Source organism: Cinclus cinclus, chromosome 6 (genome assembly GCF_963662255.1).
Source record: "Cinclus cinclus chromosome 6, bCinCin1.1, whole genome shotgun sequence".
NCBI lineage: Eukaryota > Metazoa > Chordata > Aves > Passeriformes > Cinclidae > Cinclus > Cinclus cinclus.
Genome location: NC_085051.1, coordinates 22,948,182 through 22,973,952, shown reverse-complemented (window position 1 = coordinate 22,973,952; position 25,771 = coordinate 22,948,182). Strand labels below are relative to the sequence as shown.

Sequence of the window (25,771 nt, the reverse complement as noted above, 5' to 3'; positions counted from 1 at the left end):
TAAAGCACAGCTTCAGCATGATTTAAACTTTATCACATATTTTTGTCTGATAATAGCATGAAACACCTTCAGTGGAACTGGTACTTCAGAGGAGTTAGGCTGTACAGAGAAGAGCTTGACAGTGACGAAGAAAGTGCAAACTGCTGCTGATGTGATAAGTGTATGCCATGCTGGGGACATCCAAGATGTATGGGCTTGAGTGATGAGGACTTTTGATACATAGTGGTGTGAGAGAGGATGTTGGATAGTTAAGACAACTTGCATGGGAAAACCATGAGTTTTAATATGACCATGTTAAGCTTAAGCTCATTTGAAGTCTCTTGGGGAAAAAACATCAGTGTCAGCCTGAGTTTGCACATTGTAAGAAAACAGATCAATCAAATATTGGTATGGGATCTGTAATCTCTGTATGAAATATGACAGTGGGAATGAATCAAGAAAAGACTAAGTGGAGATGAGGTACAGAGAAAGAAGAATCATCTATTCACTCAACTGATAGTGGATTCTCACATAGTGAGGGAAAGGGAAGGCCAACAAAATGAACAGATAAAAGGACAAAAAAAAGGAGGAGGGAAAGGTTTACAAAAGCAGAGGGAGGATACAACTGAGTTTTGAAAGTCTCTGTTGTGTCCCGGAAGAAAAGACAGAGTGAGCTGGCCAGAGTAAGCACAGCAGTGAAGTAGAGACTGTGGCAGCCAGTGTGGAAACAACTGAGCCAAGTAAGGGAATTTGCACTGAGGGTTTCACTCCTCATCATTACTGTGTCAGGTTTACTCCTACTGTATCTAGGGAAGAGCTTCTGACCCACTTTGTAGATTTGCAGCTCAAAGATTATTTACTGCAGAGTTTTGACAGCAGCTAGGGAACTGCTGAGGACACAGAGCTTCAAGTCAGTGAGCCCACTGGGGAGAGGACAGTCTTCTGAAGCATAATCTGGGCAGTTGTGAAAATTAAGGAAACTGTTTCCTAGAGCTGCTGAAAAGAGAACACATGGGAGGGCTCCTTTCAAATTTGGGTGTAACTTTTTCAGTCTTATGTTAGGGGAAGATGACTTTGAGGTTTGAAAGCTGTGTATTAAGCAAATGCAGCCCTCTGGGGCAATCACAGGCAATGCCCCTGTGATTTCCAGTAGAGAAGTGCCTAAATCCTGAAGGTGGTGGCTATCTGAAGATCATTTAGATTAGACCTGACTGTAAAGCTGTCAATAATGGTGCTGGCAGTAGTGTAAAATGTGAGAGACCCACTGCTCTATTTCTCACTGGACAGCATCAATTCCAAGTAGCAATCACCTATCAAACTTGACCAGGATGAGGTCAGATCTCACTGTGATCTCAATCTGAAAAGCTAAATGTAGCATATATTTCTGCAAAAAACAAAACCAACTTTCTGTCTGAACTATTTCAAAGGAAGGCACAGAGGCCAGAGAGATCACAGGAGTAGAGAAGTAAGGATACTGTAAGCACAGATCCATGCCACTCCTGCACTTAACTCAGTCAGTAAACTCTGTTAAAGGCATCTCTCCTGATAGCTGGAGGCTGTTTTTTTGAAAAGGATGTTTTTGTAGAGGGTGTTTTTCTCTTGACTGGAAGGTCTGGTTTCATGATCTTATGTGCCAACTCATTTTATCAAAGTGGCTGGCTGAAATTTGTATAATAGCAGTGTCATGGAAAATATTCCAAAGCCTGACAAAATCTTGTGGGTCACAAGGAATGGCTAGAGGTAAATGTGAACAGAATATAATTTCTCAAGTTTGGAACTAGAAGATGTGAGTCTTTCTTATCTTCAGTTATTTCCTCCTCTTTGTTCTCTGTCTCTATGTCAAGGAACAGGATCCAACAACATCATCTTAGGGAAAAATGTTCCTATACTGTTTTTGATATTATAAGGACTAAAAGACATCAAGAATTGCTACTGCTGAGGTACTTGGAGCTTCTACTGATCGAGGTAGCCAACAAAAGACCCCAATAAACATAGTGAGGAACTACATGGAGCAGATCAGTTCCCAGTCTGTTTACTGTGCCTTCCTGCCTGTGCCTCTTTGACAGATGGAGAGAATACATGAAATCTTTCATTGAGACTCAAAGGAAACGTGGAAGGAAACAGTAAGAGACCAACAGCTGGTGACAAACTACAGCTTCACGTGAGTCAGTGACTCAAAATAACATTTCCAAAAACCAATCTGATTCTCAGGGTTTTACCTAAAAGACATAGGAAATACAATTTGTATGGCATGAGATGTCAGTTAGAACAACCACAAACCTCTCTGACCCCGTGGCTTCTCTCCAGCATGGGACAAAAGTGGCTGCCTAGAAAAGCATATATAGGATACATCCTCCTTGTTTTGAATGGGCTTCTCCTTGAATCTTCACTGTAGTTCTTATACTGGAACTGGGAAGCTGATCCTAGCCAGTTTCTCTCATACACTCAGGATTTCAGAGATCTCTTTCTCCTTCCCTTGCAGTATCTCTTTTCCAGGCTGAGAAGTTGTAATTTGCTCTTTGATTCCTTTACACAGAACCAGTTCCACACCTTGAGTCATGTGTTCTGATCCATTTATAAACTCGATTTTGTTTGAGGACATCCTGTTTTAGACTAGAAAGGCAAGAGCTGCACGTAACAGTTAAGGGAAAAGCAATCTTCTCCAAAACTGGAATTAACTGACACAAGAGCAGATGTTGCCTTGGTCATTTTGCTGCTAGTTTGATTCTTGAAGCGCAGTGAAAAATATAACAGCCTTTTTTGATGGGTCTTCCCTATCTTTCTCTGGAAGATTTTCTGCAGTGACAATGATACCTGCTGTCTGAGAGGCAGTGGGATGAGAAGCCAGAGGTGGAAGACAGAGCCTCAAGGCTCTGTGGCAAGTCCAGGACTGCTTGCCTGCTTGGGCTTTCTCACACTCTTTAGGGGTGGTATCTCCTAAAGAACACTTGCACGTTATTTTTTTTCAGCTTAATACCACACGGTGCTGCTCATGTTCCAATACAATTTCCATGGAATTTTGCCACGGAAATGAGCACACAGATCTTGCATAAGTCAGGCCACAAGTGCCAAGTTGGGTGTAAATGAGAAAAAAACCCATGTAATTATGGTGTGTATTTCTAGTTGCTTAAACTGTAAAATCAACCAGTAATTTGGAATAATAATTTTCTTTATCTACTCATTTTTTGGAGGGAGTGTGCTGAACAGGGAGACACATATAAAACCCAGATATGTTCAGTATATAACCCTGATTCATTATCAGAGTGCATCTTATCAGCAAACTATTCACAGTTCATTTGCAAATAAAATGGTGTTATCCTGTACTTAAAGGTTTAAAGTCAGGGCTGACGGCAGATAGAGCTAAGGCTTTATACGAAACCATAATTTTTTAATTTCCTGTCTTTGCAGCCTTAACATAGCTGAAAATATAATTTTAACTAAAAGTACGAGATCCAAAGATTTTCTCTGTAAAGTATCCTTTGCAGCATTGGTGTTGCAAAAGGTTGAAACTCTAGCATGTTATAAACTCGAAACAGAAACGGTAAGAAAAATATTGTCACCTCTAGGAGGCAGCCGTTTATTGCAAATGCACAATGTGCACTCCGGTGTCTGGCACTTCGGAAGGCTTTGAAGTTTCTCAAATCTCCTGTGATTATATATTTTAAAAAAAATCTAGTGGAAATAAACGTACATTTGAAGTGGAACTACCTGCCCAGAAATAAACTCTGCATCTCCAGTTGATCAAGAGCCAGTTATCACATTGAAATGAGTTAGGCACAAAACAAGCTCTATTTTCCTGGATTTTCAATAGCAAATTAGCAGAGTCCAATGGAGAAGCAGGATATCTATCTGAGCTGTTATCTGTCCTCAGCAAGACACCCTCCCCCATATAGGACAGCATTTACTAATTTGCTTAACATCACTGCCTGCTAATTGGACTCACACTTAATCTTTTGTCTGCCACTTTCCCGAACAACACTCTCAGTTGCATTTTCAGCGATATATTTTTCTTTCTTTCACCTGGGTCTATCCTGAGCTGGAGCTGACATTTTCTTTCTGAATCTGCATTACTGAGGTGCTGAGACCTCACACTAAAGGTATTCACCTGGTAATGCCCAGATACTGTTTTTCTGCTGGTCTGTCTGGTATGATGTGACCTTCTAAAGCCGCTTTTCTCTTTGCAGCTGACCCTTTGATGCTCTCAGAGGAATTGTGATTTTTTTAAAAAACTTGCCTCATGCAGTAATACTCTCTTCACATCCCACGTGGTCCCCATATACATATGGAACAACACAGGGCGGCACCACCACATCAGTGGTGTCACTGGTGGTTCAACATCAGTGTAACCACAACTGGACAAAAATAGTCCCATAAAAATAGTCTGCACAACACTAGTCCTGATTTCAAAACTGCCCCTGATGGATGACACTCCGCAATCCCTCAGATATTGCTCCCACAGAAATTATGCCTGTTGTTGGAAATCTGCAACGTTTCCACTCTGGGTTTATCTGGCATCAGCTTCTGGCTATTAGCTCCTGGTAACACATAGTTTGCTCAGCAGGACAGAGCCTCTGTCATCCAAGGTTTATTCCACAACTGCGTCCCTTAAGGATTTGGGCCAAGAGACCCCTTAGCCTTTTAATCAATAGAGAGACTGTCCTTCTTGAGGCACACTCTGATCCACTGCCTCACACCCCTTAATTCATTCATGTGGTGCTTTCCTAAAATCCCTCTAATTTTCCTTATTTTCTAATAGTGTAGCATCCTGCTACAGCAGCCAATGCTCAATTCTCATGTTACAGACCCTTCCTATTCCTCCCCAGTTTTTGCCTTTTGGCCCCTTCTCTCTACTTTCTAGTATGGAGTCATCCACCCTCTGGCAGTACTCATCCAGTGTTGCTGCAAGGGATGCAAGTGATGTACAACAGTCTGGTTTACAGTAGTTGTTGGTGACAGGGGGTACATAGCAGCCTCCTGAAACAGGTAGACAGCCATATTTTTTCCGTAGATCTCCTGGATTCCACAGATTTTCATCTCAGGACAGTGTAGAGTCCCAGCATGGAATCACTAACCACAAACTCTACACTGCATACATGCAACTAGCTGGACCCTCCATGGTGCTAAAGCCTTATCATCATCCTGAGAGAAGAAATGTGGTAAAAGACTGCACACAGAGCTGGCAGGTGCTCCTGTAAGTCTTCAGGCTCCATTAACATCAGATGAAGCACCACACCCTGAAGCTCATTTTGTTGAGGTTGGTCATTGTATAGCTTCCTTTTAGAAACAGAATCTTTGTTCTTCCCCTAATTACTTAATTTACTTGATTTATATCTATAGGTCTGTTTCAGTGACAGTGATGGAGTGACCAAGCCTACATTCCTCTCACAGATCTCCCTTCTTTATTTTCTTTTTGCATATGAATATATATAGAGAACTGCTTTGTCTTAGTAGTGCTGCAAAGGATTATTTCAGTGGTTTGTTAATACTTCACCATCTGGTAGAGGAATACTTCACCACTTGGAGGAAGACGGAATCTCTTTCTTAAAGCTTTTACAACCTGAGGCAACAGCATATAAAAGCAGAAAGAGATGCAGTCATTGCAAGCACAAGCCTTTTACCTTCACTTTTGTTTTCACAATCTTTCGTTTTCTTATGAAACAAAACACATGACAGACTTGTGTTGTCTTCTGTTACTAACTGACTATTTCAGTGCCTAGAGTGGATGATATAAACACCTTGCTATGATCTGGAAAGTTATTTTAGAGCACCGTTCTGTTCAAACTGTTCCATTTCTGTATCACAGAACCACATAACAAGTCAATACAAGTGGAAACATGAGCTTACACCTTCAGGGTAAATCTGACTGTCACAAGGATTTCCCTGAGAAGAAGAAAAAAAAAAAAAGAAAAAAAAAAAAAGCCTGAACAACTTTATTTCACATTTCCATCTGTTAAGTCACACTTCTGCCTGGTGAAATGCCTCAGTGAGAAACAGAGTGTCTCTGATACCAGCCCCTGATGGAATGGAGAAGGCTGAGTCAGGGAAAGAAGTGTGCAAATATCTCTCATTCAGATGTATGTCAGCTTTTCCTTATGGATTCTGAAACTTTGTGTCTTCAATTGTCAAAATAAAGGTTAAAAATTCCACCTGCTTATTCAAGTGGTTGGCAATTACATTGGGGGTGGGGTGGGGTTTTTTTCATTTCTGTTAAAGCATGAACTACAGCTTGGCAATGCAAAAGCTCTTGTAATTCTCCATGTGACCTGTACTACCATTCAGAGCAAGCCTCTTTTGTACAGCCAATGAACAGAAAGGCCCAAAATGTCAGCAAAGAGCTCACAGCAGGAAGAAAGAATCTATAGGCACCAAAGGTTTACTGGCACCTTATATTTTGTCATCATAGAGTATTCCTGTCTGAAACAGCAAAAGCTGAAAACCATGTATATGCTTTTGCCATTCTTATACAAGACTTCCACCAGAACCTAGAGAAAATATGTAGGTAGGATGGCTGTGAAATATGTTGTCAGGCCTGAACCTGCCCCTAAAGTCTGGATTGCAAAAACAGGCTTTCATCTTTCTACCTTGGCAAGTCTCTTTATAATGGCAGATGTGACAGATAAAAAAGCTATGTAATTCTGGGCACTATCAGTGTGAACACCCAGTGAGAAAGGTCATTACCTGACCCCATTTTATCCTATTACTGCTTTAAAGAAAAATAAGTGATTTCATTATTGAGTGTTGAAACAAGCAAGTGTAAAGATGACTTTGAAACACATTTATGGCCCAATTTCTTTTAGAACAGAATGTGCTAAAAATAAACAACCATGCAGTGGCAGTACATGCCAAAGCTACAGTTAAATTATGTATCTGTACATGCATCGGTACACACACAAAAATCTGAAATCTTTGACCTGTCACTTGTAGAAGCTCATATACTGATAATATTCAATGTCTGGGGAGAACTTCTTTGTTTTCTTAGCAATAGCAGCAAAAGGCTGTTGCCTGGCTGTTACTATTAAAAAATGGTATCTGACAATGATTCTGTACCTATTACATTTCACATCAATACAATTTCTGGCAAGGAAAACTTAATCTTCCTATATAAGCAGGTAGAAAATATCTCAGAGATTATGCTGTTAAATTACTGTCTTGCAGAGAAACTTTGGTGTGACCTTACTTCTAAAGCATGTTGTAAGCAGTCTTTGTGTAATTCTCAGAACAGCTTGTGGGAAACACATCAAGATTGCATCTCATGAATTGACTGAATGCCTTCCCCACTCCAGTTCTCTTTCACTTTATTCTACCCTTAACAGAACCTTCTTCCTTTTCATGTGGTTTCCAAATCCCTGGGGTCTCTGACCTAGCTGTGTTAGATTTCATTAGCATTCTAGGAAGAACCCATCCTGTGGAGGAAATCAAAGGCATCTAAAGAGCGTGTCCATCTTTTTTTGTCATCTTTTAGACTCTTCTCACTTATTCTTCTCTTTAGTGGTGGTAGAAATCCATAACAATATGGTTCATTCTTCAAACTCAGTATGACACTTCATGGCACCATGATTACAATGTCGCCTGTTCGACTGTGGGCTGAATGAAACAGCTGTTAGATAAGTCAGAAAATGGTTGGAACAGTCTACTTGTGCCAGAGAAAATTCACATCAGAAGAGGTAAGCACAAGGATGCTGCTCAAGACCTGAGACACAAAGAGCAAGAAGCAAAGGGATTGTTTGGTCAGATTTCTCAACCCCCTCTGTGTGTTGTTCTCACTGCTGAGCACAGGGAGAGGTGTGCCAGTGGTCCAGCCTGATGTGCCCAGTTTTTGTTCTTGTAGATAAAAGACAAAGCTCAAGGTTTTCCTTCTGTGGGCTGAGGTTTCCAAGGGCTCAGCAGTTTGTTAGGGAATTGCCTCTGCTTAAGGAGTACATTGGGATTTGATTCTTGATGGGGGGTCAGGAAGTGAAGGGTGAGACAAGCCAGGTAGAGTGAGGAGAAGGGGAACGTGCACTGCAGCCATTAGGACGCTGCAGTGTTACAGAGGAATCTAACAATTAAAGTGAGACTCAGATGCGTGAGGGAAGTTTTGTACCAGGAAGGTGAACATGTCATCAAGGAGCAAAAGCTGAGTGAGTTGTGATGAGTAAGATGTGAAACATCAAAGAAAAAAAAAAAGTCAAGAATAATCTGTGCAAAACCTGAGCTATGGAAGGATCAAAATCCCTGGATTTCTAAACAATTCTCTGTACATAGTTAATTTGTTTTCCTGATCCACGAGTAATCAACTATATTCCAAAATAGAATGACAAACTCCCAGTAGAATCAGTAGAACTGGGTATTTTTTTTTAATATTTTGCATTTTGCATACTGTTTTCACTCTGGCTGAGAGATATATTGACCAGAATTACAATCACCTTCTGGCCACTAGATTCTCCTTGTGAAGTACCCAGGAAAGGGTAGTACATGTCATGAAAAACATATCAAATGATGGCATTTATTATCCTCTTCCCCATGCTGGACATTCTGAGAAATAAGGCAAAAATAAATGAGTCAGAGGAAGATAATCACTCCATCATCACTTCAGTAGGAAACTGGGATGGACATCTAGCTCTTCAAGTCTATTCAGGTTCCTCTCCTGTGCTCAGCAGCCCACTCTGACACCAGTGTGGTAAGCACTATGACTAATATCTAGCATATGTTGTTTGCTTTCTCATTTTCTCCAGAGGAAGCAGCATATGCACTAGTGTGTCTTGTTTGGTAAGATTTTCTGCTCTTTTTTTAAATAGAGGTGCTGCTCTGCATTTATCCTGCAGAAAGCAGCTCCACAAGGTTCAGACCTTGTGCTTTGAGGGGCAGGTGGTGAGGTATGGGACAGTGCTTAATTCTTGCCTGTGTTTGTTCTGCAGCCTCTGAAGGATGAGAAAGTTTTTGCCTGATTTATACAGAGGCTTTACTGTGACTACAGAGTTATCGTGCAATGCTATCATAAAAGAGCTTCTCGGGCCAGCAGCTTTTGGCAGTCACTAGCTTATCCTTAAGACAAAAAAAAAAATGCAATCTCTTGAGCATATTAGCAAGCCAACCCTGAGAAATATTGCTAGAGAGATGATCAAACATTTGGATGCACTTTCTGTGAGTTAGCTAGCAAGGCCAGCCCCTTCTGCTGACGTCTTTCCTCTCTATCACACATCAGACTTTTCCCAGTGGAGCTGGAGAACAGGCTTCAATGAAAACTGCCTGTTTGCAGCTATATGGAGATTGCAGGCACCACAATTACTATTTCATCTCCCTGACCTGGAGCAGCAACTCCATCAGCAGGATAGAAAGGTAGCCTTGTTGCCTAGCAAAGGTGGGATGATTTAGCTGTGTATCTAGATTGGTCCCTTTTCTTTGCTGCACAAGAGAAATGCTTTCAGACTTCCAAGGAGAATGAAGCCAGGCTAGAAATCGGAGTGGATGTGGGAGAGCTGCTCTCCCAGGGAAAGAGCCACAGGGTCTCTGTGCTTTCTGTTCCTGTGCAGCGCAGGACAATGGTTTTGTCTGCTCCAGTTATAGCCCTGGGGGCTACCTTAGGGACTGCAACTAGCATCCTTGCCCTCTGCGGTCTCACCTGCTTCTGCAAATGCAAGCAACCTGGGAAAGGACTCTCAGAAAAGGACCAAGAGGAGGAGACGGAAAATACTAAACCCAGTGTGCTTCAGCCAGTCCAGCAAGTAAGACACAGTCTCTAATTTACTGTGGTTTTTCTTTAAATGCAGAGGGTGGGAATGCAACTTCCCTGTTAGGCTACTCAGCATGTGATTTATGCTGCCTGTTTATCTGCTCACTGTATTCAGGATATAACAACATGCCAGTGGGAGGAGGAGTGAGGGAAAAACAGAGATGCGCTGGGTACCACAGAATTACAGGAGCAGGAGACAGCTGCCACGGAGCCCAAGAAAAAGCTGTTAATGGCAGAAACGGGATGAGGACTGGAAATGCTGCTTAGTTATTAAGATAGATCAAAAGACAAATAATTTCCCAAGAAGAGAAGACTGGACTGTATCAGGTGGCATGCAGCATTGTGAAGAGGAGATGGCTCCTGCTGAGATCTTGTATAGCAGCTATTTAATTCTATTCACAATATCTCATAGTTCCTGCAGGATAGCTTCCTATCAATAGCTGGTTTCTTTAGAAAACCTTCCCTCCTCCTCCCTCTGTCCCTCTAACTGTGAGGATTAATTATGTGTGAAGTTAAAACAAAGCATTGAAATCATAATAAAAAGCAAGTGAGAATCTAGATTGTGATGACTGGACAATCTCATCACACTATGAATTTATTTTTCACGTACTGTAAAAGCAATGTGGAGTATGGATAGTGTAAGGCATCCCTTGTGCTCTTTCATTTTTGTTAGAATCCAAACAGCCTGATTTACCCCTGAGCTCAGTGCAGGAGGGAGCTAGGGGAACTATAGAATGCTTTTAATATACTTATTAATGGGAATCCCTTCTTCAAAGGGAAGTGTTTGATGATTTCCTTGGTTGAATGTGGTTTTTATCACAAACTATAGCACTGGTCAGTCTCTGAAAGTACTACCTGTTGGGTGTTGTTCTTAATATTTGCATGTGCCTGTGTCTTTTTCACTTTCACCTGGCCATTCAAGCAAGTGTTATGCCATAGTAGCCCATTCCAAAGGCCTGTATAACAGTCTTTGTTTGCCTTTTAATTATTTGAGCTGATTGTTATTTCTGTATTCTTAAAGAGTATAGCAGGAGTCCTAATTGCACTCCTTTGTAATGTTTGTAATTAAATATGTAGTCTTTCTCTGGCTTCCACTCTTAGGCTCTTAGTAGAAAAAAACCTTGGTATCTTCATATTCCTGTTGCAGTTTATGCTGAAGAAAGATGACCAAATCTACAAACAGTATTGTAAGAACTGGTGAAGACACAGAAAATGGCATTAGCAGATCTTACGGTTGCTGGAGCAGGGAGGAGAGGTGTGGGAGGATGGCTCCACTGACCACGGATTAACTTCTGCATGGAGTTTAGGAGATTTCTCAAGAGATTGTTGCTAATTCTGAGCCTCCCTCCATGAGCATGGTGAATATCTCCTAGTACCTGCTTGCATTTTCCCAGGAAGAATTTCACCTGCCTTTCTGTTTGATAGCTTAGTCATGTTTCTTTCAGGGTTCTTTCTTGTCTTTTCTACCCCATACAGGAGATTTGCTAACACCTGTATATAAGAATGTACAACTATGCGGTTTTTCCAAATTTACTGTTAACATGAATGAAGAATGTGTAACTTTGACAGCCATATCACTTTGCATAGCAATTTTTCTAGCTGTTGTCTGCAGCAACACAACCCACAGACAACTTTACCATCAGGCTCTTTCTATGAGAGCTTGAGGTTATAATCTCCAAGCCCAAAAAAACATCTCAAATCTTCATTTTAACTCCACCCTTGGACTGGGCTTTTTTTCTTTTATACAGCCTTTTGGGAAACATCTTGGGAAAGTTAATCCATCCTGGATCTTGTCCATGGGGGTGCTATCCTGTTTACAGGACTGAAATAAGCCATAAGTCTCCATATTGTTCAGTTAAGTCTCCAGTACCCAGCAGCCATTCAGTTATGGTCCTCACAATACATTCATCAAGTTTTGCCACGACTTAATCCAGTATTTGACCAACAGGGGATAAAATTATTCAACCTGCCCTAAATGTATCATTATTACCTGAGTGACTGCATTCTTTCAGCATTGTAAATTTTTTAATTTGAAGTATTATTTCCAATATTACTGGCTTTATGGGTTTTTTTTTAAAGAAATCGAGACAGATTATAGCAGCCGAGTGAACATTCTGTCACAGAAAGTGCAAAATGTTCTTAGTTTGCATATTCCATATGTTTAGCAATTCTTTCCAATTAAAATAATTTTCTTGCCAGCAACATGAATTCTCCTATGCTGTCACTGATTCAGAATCAGCCTCTATACCTTCAAGAAATGAATCTCAGCTTGAGTGCTGAGCTTGTGAAATTTTATTATCTCTATGTTTATAAATTGTTCTGTTGGGATTTTTTTTTTTCCTAACTACATTAGTACACAGTATGTTCTAGTCAGTGTTGGACACATTTAATTATTGAAACCTGTCAGGGCAACTGATTCTGATAAACACAGATGACAAAAGAAAGATGTAGAAAGTCTGCATTTTATTCACTTGGCGTGTCTCCCATGACAGTGATGCTCATATTTGCTATAGACAGAGGCTCCCCATGGACATGCCCTGCATATGTGAGGAGGCAGAGTTCAAACACAAACATACATCTATAAAACAAAGAGAAACTGCTATAAATTTGCAAAGCCTGCAGAATGAAGATTCCTAAACACATCCAGCAATGGCAACACTCTGGTGCTTTGAGTGACACTGGGCAGGGTCAGGGAAGGATAATTTGCAGCTCCCTTGCCCCTTTTGGTTTACTTGTTTTCATGCATTTTTGCAGAGCTATCAGAACTCTTCTGCTCATGTCTTTATTTAAGACACAACTGCTGAGATGCAAAGGGAACTTCCATAGGGCACTGCTATGTAACTGGATTAGCACACAGCACTTGGGAAAAGAGCTGGCAGCAAAATAATAAACAGAGGCAGATGCAGTTGGAAGAGGGGGTGGACTAGTCCCACTGTGCTTGCATATGTCTCTCGTCTCTAATTCTGCAGAGCAGACAGACAAGAGGAATATTTAGACCCAATGGAGTTCTTAGATGCTGTGTGCTGATGGATTTTTTTACTAAATACCTGGCTTTTAGCAAGAGGAGGAAGAGATTGTACTAACAATACCCCAGATTTGAGTGGTGTTTTTCATCCCAAAGGATCTGGAAGTGCTTTGTGTGCTGGCAGCACAGAGCAACGCAGGCAGGAGGCTCCGGAGTGTGGCCAGTGAGTGGTAGGACAGCAGCCTGACACAGCAGGTCCAGGAGAGGGGACAGCAGAGGCTGACCACCACATCAGGCACTGTGTGTGTGCTGGATGTAATGCCTCTGCACAACAAAAGCAACCTGCCTTTTCTAGCTGCTGTCCAGTGATTCCTCACGTATTCTGCTTGGTTAGTTTGCTTTAATTTTTAGAAGAATGGAAAACTGCTTTTAAAGTTTGGATGAGTAACTTCACATTTCCTAGGTACTTAAGGACTGATGAGGCTCACATCTGTATAAGAGGGATCTCACTTACAGCCCCACACTGCATAATTTACATAATATCTAAACTCAACTGAATGTTAGGTGAGGATGGCATGCAACGATGCCTTTCTTTCTTAGCCCACTTGTCTTTCAAAGCCCTTAAAATTAGACAAGACAAAATATTGTCTTGCACAGTAGACTTCCTAAACACTGGTACACTGGCTGCCTTGAGAAGATGGAGTCACTGACCTAATTAATTCCCTACCACTGCCAAGTGTATGCAACCAGGATCTCCACAAGCAGAATATGACTAGGCTAACGTCCAAGACAGCCCTCTTTCTTTGGCTCTGTTTTTTGAGAGGTAGGTATGCCTCCTCTGCACATACAGGCTGGGACCAGGAAATGCCAACACAGCCAAGAGCTTCAGGGCACCATCTACATTCATTATTAACAGGAAACAATAAGACTAATGAAAAACTTTAATCAAAGTTATGAACCTTTTCTGTCTCACCCTCAATCTTGACAAAAAGTAGGTTCACAGGCAATAGGTTAGAGATAATTCTTCTGCACAAAACAGCTATTTTATGTGTGTTTTTTGTCTTTCATGTTTTGGAAACATTACTGAAAGCTGTTGCAAGGGTTGGGGTCATTTGCTAGTCAGCTTTTGTTCTTCCCCATTGATGAATCCAAATATAAATTAATCTGGAATTATTTCAGTTGTAAGAAGGAGGGATCCCTTCTTGGGATATAAGCAGACAAGAACTGTTCTATTCCACTAAAATTTTTTTGTTTTGTTTTGGGAGAACAGTAATGCCTTTTCTGCCAGCCTTTGCATGGACTACCTGAGCATCTTGCAGTTTCTTCTGCTCATCCCATGTTCATGATATAGCAGGGAATTGAAGTGTTAAGAACAAAATAAGACATAAATCCAAATTTCAGTCCTGGTACAATAAAGGGGAAATGTGTGTCTGACGGTCAGATGGAGCTCTGGTCCACAGAACCAAGAGGCTGAGATGATCACTGAATCAACTGTTCTTGTTTTGCCAGTCCAGGGCTCATTTGTTCAACCAGTTCTCCTTAGTCTTACTGAGCTATTGTCATACTTGCTCCTGGTTATAATTATGTCTTTGCACTCTTAATGCTTACTATATACTCACATAAATTATTCTGGATTCTGTGAGATGGCTGCAGCCTCTTGCTCTTGGATTTGATTTCAAACATCAAGGTAACAATTGCATATCTTAATCAAAGCAAAATTAATTTAATGGTTAATTTCTTTACTAAAATGAAAGGATTAACTTATGAAATGTTAACTGGAACAGAGGACAAAGGAAATTATAAGAACATATCTTTTTCTTATAGTAATCAAACATCTGTAGAGAACTAAATCTGTAAAGAAGCACACCAAGTATAAGGTATCAGAGTTGTCAAGAAAGTCTCCAGACATACAGGCAGCAGTTTCTAGAAGCCAAGAAAAAATGATAGTAGGATATACCAGAGACCCTGCTTTTTTCCTGTCTCAGGTCATCTAATGTTAAGAGAATTGGAGGAATTAGTGTAATTAGTGCAAAGTAATAAACAAGGCTTTAATTTTCAGTTCAACGTTAAGAAAACTGCAGAGCCAGTCCAGCCTCGAGCACTTCTGAAGTTTCCCAACATTTATGGCCCCAAACCAGAAGTGACTTCACCTGAAATTGTTAACTACACACAGTACTCTCTGAAGACAACAGAAGAACCAGCTACTGGAAAACATACTGCTTTGGATGAGAATAGGATGAAGATACAAGTCAATGAAGAGCTGTTTGTTCTCCCTCAAAATGGTAGGAGCTTTTGGTCTTCAAGCTAACAACTGCTTTAGCAGGTGTAGATCTGTAATACTTCTAAGCATAATGTGATTGTTGGTAGATAAATACATATGGAAATGAAGACATGGCATGCTTTTCGCTTTCTTATCATGAGCACTCTGAGTTTTGTTTTCAATACATTTGTTTAGTAGAAGGTAGTCATGTGACAATCATAATGACATTCTGATAACAAAACTGTAGTTATATCTTGTTGTATTTTTTTTTTTACCTAAACATCTTTTGTTTTGAAGAATCTGTCTCCCTGGTAGCAGACATTTTGCAGAAAAGCACATAAGTGTAGTTGTGCTGAAAGCAGTAGCCAGAGTATGTGTGAAAGAGCTGGCCAAAATTAGGCAGAATAACTCCTCCAGGTCAAATTCTAGCTGTCCAGCAACTGTCCTTGTTAAGGACAGTAGGGGTCAAAGCTTCTAATTTTCTCTGCTCCTTTGTTGCCATGGTTTGGTGAGATGTTGTTGGCTTACTGTAATGTACAGCTGATACCTCAAAGGTTTTCACCAAACAGAATTCCTGTTTCCCAGCCAGCTCAAAGGGTAACACTCCAAATCCTGAAAAAATAAGATTTCTGGGGCCTGAGAGAAAATGCAGTCTTAATTATATGCATGTCTGGGTTTCTTCCATACTGATTTTTAACTTCACAGCCATCTTTTAACAGGATAATTTACTCTTATGCTTACCACTTTAATAAAACCTTCCTGAAGATTTGCCAGAGAGACAATGCCATCTGCTGTTATTTTTATTGAATACTCTTTTTCGTTATTTTTATTTTTTTGAGATTATATTTTTGCCCTTCTGGAAGGACAGTTGCTACCTTCACCCCTCCAGCCTGAGGCTTGTGAGTATGGAAAAGAAAGTACCATGGGAAGCAGATGCATTGAAGGAAGAAACTGAGCCAGGGAAATGGTATCAGGGAAATGATTATAGGGTGGAAGGGATGAAAGATTACGTTCAGCTGCATTTAGGCTAAAGCTTTATATAAGTGTTGGTGTAAGAGCCTCTCTGCACTGCTAATGGCACAAGCAAGTTTCCTTCCTGCTCTGCCTGATTTTACATCTCAAGTGTTGCTAAAATTAAGCAAGAATTGAGGCATTCTCCTTTTGATGCCTCAACGAACTGGTCTGAACTCTGGCAGAGATTTTTAGGAGGAAGTGTGCTGGTCCCACTATTGTTTTCTGTGTGAATCAGAACTGACCTTGCAGATAACAGATTTGAATGACAAAAATCTCTGTCTTCTCTCTTAGTCTTTGAACTTGCTTTATTTTAGTATGAAATACATACTCAGCTCCCAAACCATGCATGGAGAAACTGACTTATGGATTCCAAAGTTCATTGCATTCAACCTGGTCAGGTGCTGTGGGAATGGAGGTCTTTTGAATGACAAAGACTTCATTGTTAAAATTAAAAAAAACAACCACCAAAATGTTTAGAGAGGTCTGACCTAATACAGAGTTGTCCAGCAGTTCAAGAGCAGACTCACATTCTCATTGCAGAGAACATAAAATTTAATTTAATAATGCCAGTTAAAGGAATATAAAACAATATAATAAGTAATGTTTGCTGTTTAGACTCCTTGGCCTAGTCATAAGGCAAAAGAGCAAGTGTGTGAACCATCATAGAGCACAAAGTGGTGGAGAGAAGACAGCTTGTCCAAATGCTGTAGAAAGAGCTGAAAGTGCAAGTGAACAGAGCAAAAAGGATGTACGGTGATGGAGGAAGAAGGAAAAGGAATTATATAACTGCATACAAAGTGTAGAAATAGAGGAGCATTTAGAAAAGTAAAGTCAAGAGACGGTAGATTTGTTGTCTCGGGAAGGGGAAGAGCTGCTTGCTAAAGGGTTTATTTTGGTTCCAGGTGTGGTAAAGGACGTGTGTGTCACAGAGCACCTGAAGCCCGAGCGGGCAGGCAGCGGCAGGCAGGTCCCCGAGCTGCACTACTCCCTGCTGTACGACCCGCAGCGCGCGGAGCTGCGCCTGGCCCTCCTGGAAGGTAAGGGCACAGCTCCCCACCTCAATGGGCAACTCTCCTGCTCATCACACTTAGAGACAGTTCCCCTTCTTTCTTAACACCAACAGGTGCCCTCGGCACCACTCGATGTTTCACTGGGTCCGGGCTTGCAGAACAGGAATGCCTGTCAATGTCACTGCTTGAAGAGGGGGCTTAGCTTGGGAACGGTTGTTTGCACAGCTTTGTCAGGAACCAGGATGGGCTCCTCCGGTCCCAGACATGGTACAAAGCAACCTCTTCTTTTATTTTTTCTTTTGGGGGCAAAAAGAATAGCATTACTATCTCATTCCTCTCTATACCTTTCATTCTTCAACTTGATCCACTCCCTACTGCCGTTCTTCAAATCAAGTCAAAGCCTGAGCTGGAGATACCAAATGTATTTTGAGAGAAGTCCCTCTGGCAGTGCCTAGCCAGGCAGCCAGGCTCTGTGTCAGCCAGGCTCTGTGTCAGCCAGGCTCTGACAACTCTTAACAGCTTCTCCACTCAGGGCTGGAGCATCATCAGTTCCTCTGGGAGAGTAAAATAAGCTGACTGAATAATTCATGCACAGTGTAGATCTCTGTGGAAATCTAATCAAACCACACCCTCTGAGGTGAGAATTGAAAGGGTGCAGAATGGCAGCCACTGCTGTGGGCCTGCCCACAGTTCCCCTTCAGGATGGACACCCATGCCAGCTGGCTGCCATCCTGGCACTCCTGTGCACAGGACCTGGCTCTGCTCTGCAGTCCCACTCCCTGAGAAGCCAGGAGAGCCCTGTGACCCATGGGTCCTGGCAGTTCAGGAGCAGCTGTCCTTGGATTGGCTGCATCAAGACAACAGTTTTTCCCTCAAAGCCTCGATATTCAATGACCCCTTGGAGGAGGGTGTGTTCCTTTTGCTGCTGGAGAAGGCAGTGCCATTCTGTTGATGCAGATGAAGAGTGTGAAATGCCATTCTCACTTTAGGATTTTCAGCATGAAAGGGAAATAAAATTAGGGATGAATGTCTCTTGACACAGGTCTTTTGGGCTGTGGGATGGCTTCTGATGGATTCATTCACCAGAGGTTGGACCAGCAGAATGCAATAACACTTAGATATATCCCACATTGTCCTGGAGGGATGGATGTGCACCAAGGGAAGCTCTATGCCTTGACTATCCTCTATCTCTTGACTGTGTCAGACTGTCTGACTGATGTCTCTGACTGACCTTCCTGCTTTTAAAGTCACTGTAAGAAGCTTTTTTTGTGTGCCAAGGTAAAAGTAAATGAGAATTGCCAATCCCTGTTTCATGCTGCCTCATTTCAGTGCTTTTCTGCATCTTTCAACAGAATGTGTTTCCTTGAACTCAGCTGTTGCTCTCCCAGACAGTGGCAGCATCCTTCTGCAGTGGCACAAGGACAGGGGACATTGTGCAGCCTGAGGAAATCACAGCTTAATCTGCCCCCATGAAGGCAGGAACACTGGTCAATGTCTATGCAGCTGTTTTATTTTATGGCTCTCATGAAACAAGCAATTTAGCCACAGATATTTCAGGGCTGTCTTTTGTGAGAGGTCCTTACCATCCATCCATCTTTTCCAGCTATGCATGGCAGAATGAGTGGGGACCAGGATGCTGGCTGCCATTGCTACATACTGGGCACACTGGAGAGCAAGTCTGGTATTGCTGAGGCCCAGACAGAGCTAAAGAAGAAGGTACTTCACACCCTTTGGGAGGAGGTGCTTCGATTCCCCTTGTCAGAGGAGGAGATGCCAGGAGGGACACTGACTATCACCCTGAGAAACTGCGACAAGTTCTCCAGGCACAGCATTGTGGGGGAGCTCAAACTGAACCTTGCCGAAATGAAGGATTCCTTTGGGAAGGCCCAGTGGGAGAGGCTAAAGAGCCCAGAGAAGGTATGGACTCAGTGTCAGTAGTTCAGAAACACTAATGATTAAGAGTTTGGACAAGAGAAGCCCTTTTCCTAGAGAGCTGCATGGGGGTGGGTGGCTTTATTTGTTTGGATCAGGTTTAGAGGGGTGATGCGTGACTGCAGAGATCACTCAGCACAGCTCTGTGCTGGTCTCATCATGTCAGAAGCCCTTCTGTATATTGCTCCCAGCTGTTAATATGTCACAACTCCCTCAACTCCTCACCAATTACATGACAATCTCGCACTGGCATCTGTAATTCAAATGCTATGTCTAGAAAAAGGTAAGTGAGCTTCTAAGAATCAGTTATACAGGACCAGAGTGGCAAGAGCTGAAATATCAGAGTGCCTACAGAGCCCAATGGAAGGACTCTGCAAAGCTGGGTGTAGTAAAGGCATATGAGGGCACATCAGGGAGCATAAGCTAGGAGTGAAAGACTGTTGGGACTGGAATGCTGGACTGAAGGACACTTACTGGAATCAATCCAGTGCTGTTTATTCTGGGAGATGTCAAAATATCATTTATTGCATTGTGTTGGTTTCCTTAGAGCATCAGAACCTTCCTTTCCTTCCTTATCCACACCTTGCCAGCTGCACAGACAGGAAAAATGAAGGGAAGAATTCCAACCATTCCTGAAGTGGGTAGAGGGGATGCTTCCTGTGCATTGATTTCTTGAACATTTCCTCAGGAGCCTTTTCCCTGCCATGAACTAGGTTTTTCTTCTAGCAGCAGCAATTCACTTAACATGGCAGCAGGATGCTGCTACTGCTGCTGCTCGTTCATCACAAGTGGTACCTCTTGTGTGGTAGGACTGAGCAATGCAAAACAACACCAGCACCATCACTAAGCATGATGAAACAAATTACTGCCTGTCACCATCAGGGCTGAGGGCTCTCCACTGAGCTGGCCACAGACACAGAGTACAGAGCTAGCATATCTGATTTCCAGTGATTTATCTGATAACCACTCGAATACTAACAGGACTGTCCACACTAAAAACTCTGTAAGGGACAGAGGCAACAGAAACAAATGGGTGGTCTTAATGAATTTAATAAACTTATGAGACTCAATATTTGTGTAATATCTGTAACCCTCCCCCTCTCCCCTCATACTGAAGCATCTGCTTTTTTAGCTATACCCGAGGAACAGCCTGTTCACAGCAATAAGTTGTTACTCCAGTGCACCTGATGGAGTCCTGATATACAGAGAATTCTGCCTTGGTCCAGCTTCACAACCACACATAGAAACAGAACAGCATTCATTTCTTCTCCAGGCTGACAGCACAAGGTTAACGCCAGCAGTACTGCTGAACAGTGCCCCAGTTTGAGCTGAGGATGTGCACTGAAAGCTAAATTTGCGTCATCTGGGACCTGAGAGAGCCAACCATTGCACAGATAGCTTATGTATACAGATCTTGAATCATTCATTGAGAACCAGAGAGGGAGGGAGTGAGGAAGAGCTGATCAAAAAAGAGGAGCTATTTTTGACAGCATTCATCCAGGAACAAAGTTACTGAGCTTTGTCGAAAGTGTGACATTTCCTTGAAATGCCAGGAAGGGCAGGAGTTTCGTTCTTACCTTCCCAGTAATTCTCCCACACACAAGGGAAGGAGCCCAAAGTGGAGCTTACAGCTAACCAGGTAATGCAATTAGCATTCAGGAATTCATTGAGTCCTGTGAGCAATGCAAAGCCTAGATACTGTGGACTGATATCCTTATCTTGTCTTCCTTCCCTCCCACTGTTTTGCTAATGACAGTGATGATAGCAGGCTGATGATAGTGTGTCTTTGCATAGCAACTTCCCTTTTGTGATTTCGTGGTGCCCTGCACGTAATTCACTGATGACCCCTTGCTGCTTTTTATTCATATTGCATAGAAAGAAAGTCTGATGGTTGTATGAATTTACAGGATTTCAGCACAAAATGTAGGTTATGGATTTAATAGGCAAAAAGAAACAAAGAAAACAAAGCCCAGAAGGGGAAGGAAAAGTACCTCTGGTTTAGTCTGTTCATGCAAAACTCCAGCAGAGACCAGCCATTGTAGGTTTTGTTTTCATGTGGATACAGGCTGGCCAAAAGCTTCATCAGCACACTAGGAGCTAGAAAGTCATAAGTACAAGATGTGATCCGAGTACAATGTGTGTGTTTGTGTGTGTGTGCGCACGTCTGCAGAGCCCACCCCCAATCTCCACTGCATCTGTCTGTGCCTGTAGCTACAGGACCCAAATTCTAGCCAAGAGCTGTAGAATGGGACCTGCTGAGATGTAGTGGGGGTAAATAAACAAAAGCAGCTTATGACATGCCTAAACTCTGGGTTTGCATTAAGGTGGTGTTTGGGTTTGTCCCTCAGTGTACAGTTCCTTTGTAGTGGGCATACAGGCATTTGAAACTGCCTCTTCTATGTGTGGGCTTTTCTAAGGTCCACTTCAATTTAAGATAGGATTCATATAAGTGAAATGCATACAAGCCCTTCATTGCTACCTGAGTGCATGAAAAAAAGATTTACTTGGGCTGACTTGGGATTGAATTTTAGGCTTCCTTGCTAATGGCCTTCCACCTGATTTGTGCAGGACAAATTAGTCATTCAGACCAGACAGTGATGACAGCCATATTTTCTGGAGAGTCAACCAGCTCATGGAGAGCACACAGGGGCCTGTGCTTGCCTGTTTCGAGTAACTGGTTGAAAACTTAATTTGAAATATTTATGGCTCTCTTAGTGGTGACACTACAGAGCACAGAAATAGCCTGGAGAAGGGCTGTCTTTCCTCGAGGATGTAGAACATGCTAAGGAGTCCAGAATGAGTCTGTTGAATTGGCATTGGCTTTCTGGGACTCTTTTGGGTCATTAACCTCACACGAAACCAGATTTCTGTCACAACCTCCCACTTACTGAGAGAATAACTACTCCCCTTTTGTTCCTTGCCATGGGCTGTCAGCTCTGCACACGATGGTGTGGGATTTTTCTCTTTCCCTGTTGGCTCCCGAGAAGAAAACGGCATTACTCTCTTATAGGAGAGCAGTGGTAGTGTGACTGTGTCCCTAGGCTTTCCCCCCGAGGGGCTGCTTGTCCAGGCCAAATGGAAGGAAGGGAAAGGGAAAGAGAAAGGGAAAGGGAAAGGGAAAGGGAAAGGGAAAGGGAAAGGGAAAGGGAAAGGGAAAGGGAAAGGGAAAGGGAAAGGGAAGTATTCTACATGGGAAGCAGGGAGAGCTGTTCACAGTCCTGATGGAAGACAGGTGGGAAGGAAGAGTAATGAATGTACTGTGCCCAGCTCGTGGAGGATTTCAGTTTGGCTGTTTTTTTTCTCACAACAAATAGAGTGTCAGGGAAGGTGTAATTGCAGCTCCAGGTCAGACTCAGCCCCAAGCACCATCTCTGCTTTCCCAGGGAGCCCAACACTCCTGCTGTGCACTGCAGGCTGGAGGCTGAGCCTAGTCAGAGCCTTCTGGGAAATGGAGCACCTGAAACCAAAAGTGCATTACAAAAAGCAGTAAACAGGGCAGTGGATATAAATACAGGGCAGTTATATGGTCTCACAAAATAGGAATTTCTAACTATTTTCATTGTATGTCAGCCCCAAATCTTCTTCTGACTAAATATTCCACTAAAAGTTGATGTCAGGAAGCAGTTACTTTCCAGTGACATAAGGACTCAGTAAGTCACATTATTGGAGCCTTAATGAGTGGAAAAGCCTCTCAGGCATCTTTGCCAGATTTATTCTCATCAAACATAACTGGAAAGATCTCCTGTACAACGACAGAGACACAACTCGGTTGGCCCATGACCTTCCAACCATCAGTCTTCTACTGTTGTTTTCCTAACATTCTGGACAAGATTATGTAAAAAATTAACCCTTTCTGTGTCTCCATTTCCAGGAGCCATCCACAGGCCATGGGGAGGTTCTGCTCTCTATTAGCTACCTGCCAGCAGCTAATCGCCTGCTGGTGGTGATTATTAAGGCTAAAAACCTCCATTCCAAGCAGCTGAAAGATCTACTTGGCAGTGGTGAGTGTTATACCAAGGAAACAGATACTGTTGCTATTATGTAAATCTGGAAAGAAAGTGGGAAGGGAAAAGTTTGACAGGAAAAAAACACATATCTGGCTTAGAAAGCCAAGAGATTTGAATAATTTATAAAAATTGAAAAGCAAATGCGCCTTAACAATATTTCTTCTGTGCGCTCTCAGTCTGATGTCCCCAGTGTAAATTCTCTTGCATTTTTGGGTGCAGATTTGGGCATCACAATATAAAAAACATTAAGATATTAGAGAGTGTCCAAAGGAGGGCCATGAGGATGGTGAAGGACCTGGAGGTGAAGCCTTATGAGGAGTGGCTGAGGTCAACTGCTCTGTTCAGCCTGGAGAGGACACAGAGGGAAGGCATCATTGTCTTCAATATCCTCACAAGGGGAAGTAGAGAGCCAGGCACTGATCTCTTCTCTCCTGTGGGCAGGGACAAGTCCTGAGGACACAGCATGAAGCTGAGTTAAGGGAGATTTAGGTTAGTCACAGCACCAGCCTGATGGAGTTCAAAAAGCGTTTAGACAATGCTCGTGTGATTTTTGGGGTGTCCTGTGCAGAGCCAGGAGTTGGATTCCATGATCCTGATGGGTCCTTTCCAACTCAGCCTATTCTAGTCTAGTCTAGCCCATTTGTTGCATGCTTATTAACATGGTATCTCTCTCCCCTCCCTATACAGATGTTTCTGTCAAGGTGACACTGAGGCATCAGTCACTGAAGCTGAAGAAGAAGCAGACCAAACGTGCAAAACACAAGATTAACCCTGTGTGGAATGAGATGATCATGTTCGAGGTGCCTCATGAGCTCCTGCGTGCCACCAGTGTGGAGCTGGAAATGCTGAGCCAGGATGGAGCTGGCCAGAGCCATGTGCTTGGCACGTGCAGTCTGGGCTTACACGTCACAGGCACAGAGAGGAACCACTGGGAAGAAATGCTGAGGAACCCCAGGAAACAGATAGCCATGTGGCACCAGCTCCACATGTAGGATCATCATGATTACTGACAACAAGACTCCCACCGGGCCTCAGAGCCTGAGGGAATAAGCTGGATTTCACCTTCCACCTTCACCTCCGTGAAATTACTCAGCACAGCACTCTCATTACACCACCCTTCTCTGATCTTCCTGCCCATTCTAGCCAGAAAGGAAAGTATCTGGAAAATGTACTAAAAGGACAATCTCTCACCTAATCAAGTAGTTGTCTCAAACAAGGGATTCACTTCCTGGATGGTTTGAATTAATTTTATTTGCCTGCCTACTGTCTCTTCTGAGAAGTTCCTGTTTCTGTAGAGAAGCAGAGGAGAGCAAAGAAGAGCAAAGTTATCATGGAAATGTAAGCCCTTCACTGGCATCTAGTGCTGTCACCCAACTCCCTTGATGAGTGTTGGCTCCATAATCATAAACATGCAACTGTTCTATCAATCACTGCTTTTCGTAATACTCTACAAGACTGAGAAATGAAGATCAGAGAACTGACTGTCATGGCAGGCACAAAGAATCCGTTGGAAGAGAGTGAAGCCAAAGTGCAGTAAATGGATACCTAGAAAAAGACACAGGATGAAGGGATAGAAGAGAAGAAAAAGAAAGGGAGTGACAGTCAACACCCCTCATCCTGTGCAGCCTTTGAAGCACACACTGCCAAGCAAGAAGTCAAACACCTTCCTTTACTTTTGTTTCCTGGAGAGTTTGATACTTATATTTAAGATTCATGAAAACAGCTGAAAATAGGAATGTTTCAGGACCCTTTAGCAGAATACCTGTATTGTTTATCTTCTATGGTGTTGTCCAGGAAGATCCGAAATATGGACAAAAAGTTTTTGTTGGTATTACCTCCAAAAATTTGGACCAAATCTTTCTGTTTACTGCCATCTTTTCCCAAGTTTGCTAATATGCTAATTATATTCCAGGCAGCATCTAAAATAAGGCAAAAGAGAACATTCCATAACATAGCAGCTGATAGATGGTTTTGGTTTGACAGTTAACTATTGCACTCAAATCCTCATACCAGCATTACTTACTCAGAGACAGCCCTTATTAACTGCCATGTATTTCATCACTTCCAGACAGAAGGAATTCACCAACCAGACACTCTCCAGGCTGTTTTTTTTTGTGTGCACTTTCAAGATTTGATGTGGTTTAAACGTGACTTTTGACTGTCCTTTTTTCTGTGTCTCTAGATGAACTGAAAGTCTGGCATTGTCAGTAATGATGTCATGACCCTATAAGCACAGTGCTTGTCCTACTACTTTTTTTTCAAGTAGTAGACACAACTTGACAAGTAGACATAACTGTGGGGACAAAGAATCCAAAAATCTGGAAACACAACCTTATGATTTGTAGCCATGAAAATTTCAGAGAGCTTCATATTTGCAGGGACAGATTGCCCCTTGTTTAAATCAAAGTATTAAGCTAAGCTTTAACTAATGTCCATCCCATTCTGATGGTGCAGTCAAGTAAGTCTAGCAGCTTGTCAAGGGAAGGCTGCATTCCTGTTGGCAAAGGGAAAACACCAGAACCAGTGTCTGAAAACTGGCTGAAGCACCAGACACAAAAGATTATGAACAGGGAAATGAAGTTCAGCTGAAAGTAGTAACTAGTGGTGACTTGGGCTGGTGGTGAGACTGACAGAGTCTAGCACCTTCACAAATGACCTAGACAATGGCACAGAGCATGGCCTTGGCAGGTTTGTAGATGATGCAAAACTAGGAGTAATGATTGATACACAAGGCAGTTGTGCTGACATTCAGAAGGATGCTGAGAGAAATGCTGGAGCAATGGGCTAACAGGAACCTCCTGAAATTCAGTAAGGACCAGTGGCAAGTCCTGCACCTGAGGAAGAACAACCCCTTGCAGTGCAGGGGTGAGGGCCAACCATCTGTAAAGGAGC

General features: G+C 42.4%; 1 protein-coding gene across 2 annotated transcripts; it reads left to right on the top strand.

Annotated features, from left to right (window-relative positions):
• Window positions 1–9,500: 9,500 nt before the first annotated feature.
• On the top strand, window positions 9,501–23,871 carry SYT13 (synaptotagmin 13). Of its 2 annotated transcripts, XM_062495295.1 has the most exons (6): window positions 9,501–9,683; window positions 14,716–14,938; window positions 16,833–16,967; window positions 18,544–18,857; window positions 22,744–22,873; window positions 23,567–23,871. In XM_062495295.1, exons 1-6 carry the CDS (start codon window positions 9,501–9,503, stop codon window positions 23,869–23,871), a joined length of 1,290 nt encoding a protein of 429 aa, XP_062351279.1. The 2 variants fall into 2 exon arrangements, with proteins under 2 accessions (XP_062351279.1, XP_062351280.1); XM_062495296.1 differs by lacking the exons at window positions 9,501–9,683; window positions 14,716–14,938 and adding an exon at window positions 15,040–15,054 and having other exon boundaries at window positions 16,871–16,967.
• The last annotated feature ends 1,900 nt before the right edge of the window (window positions 23,872–25,771 follow it).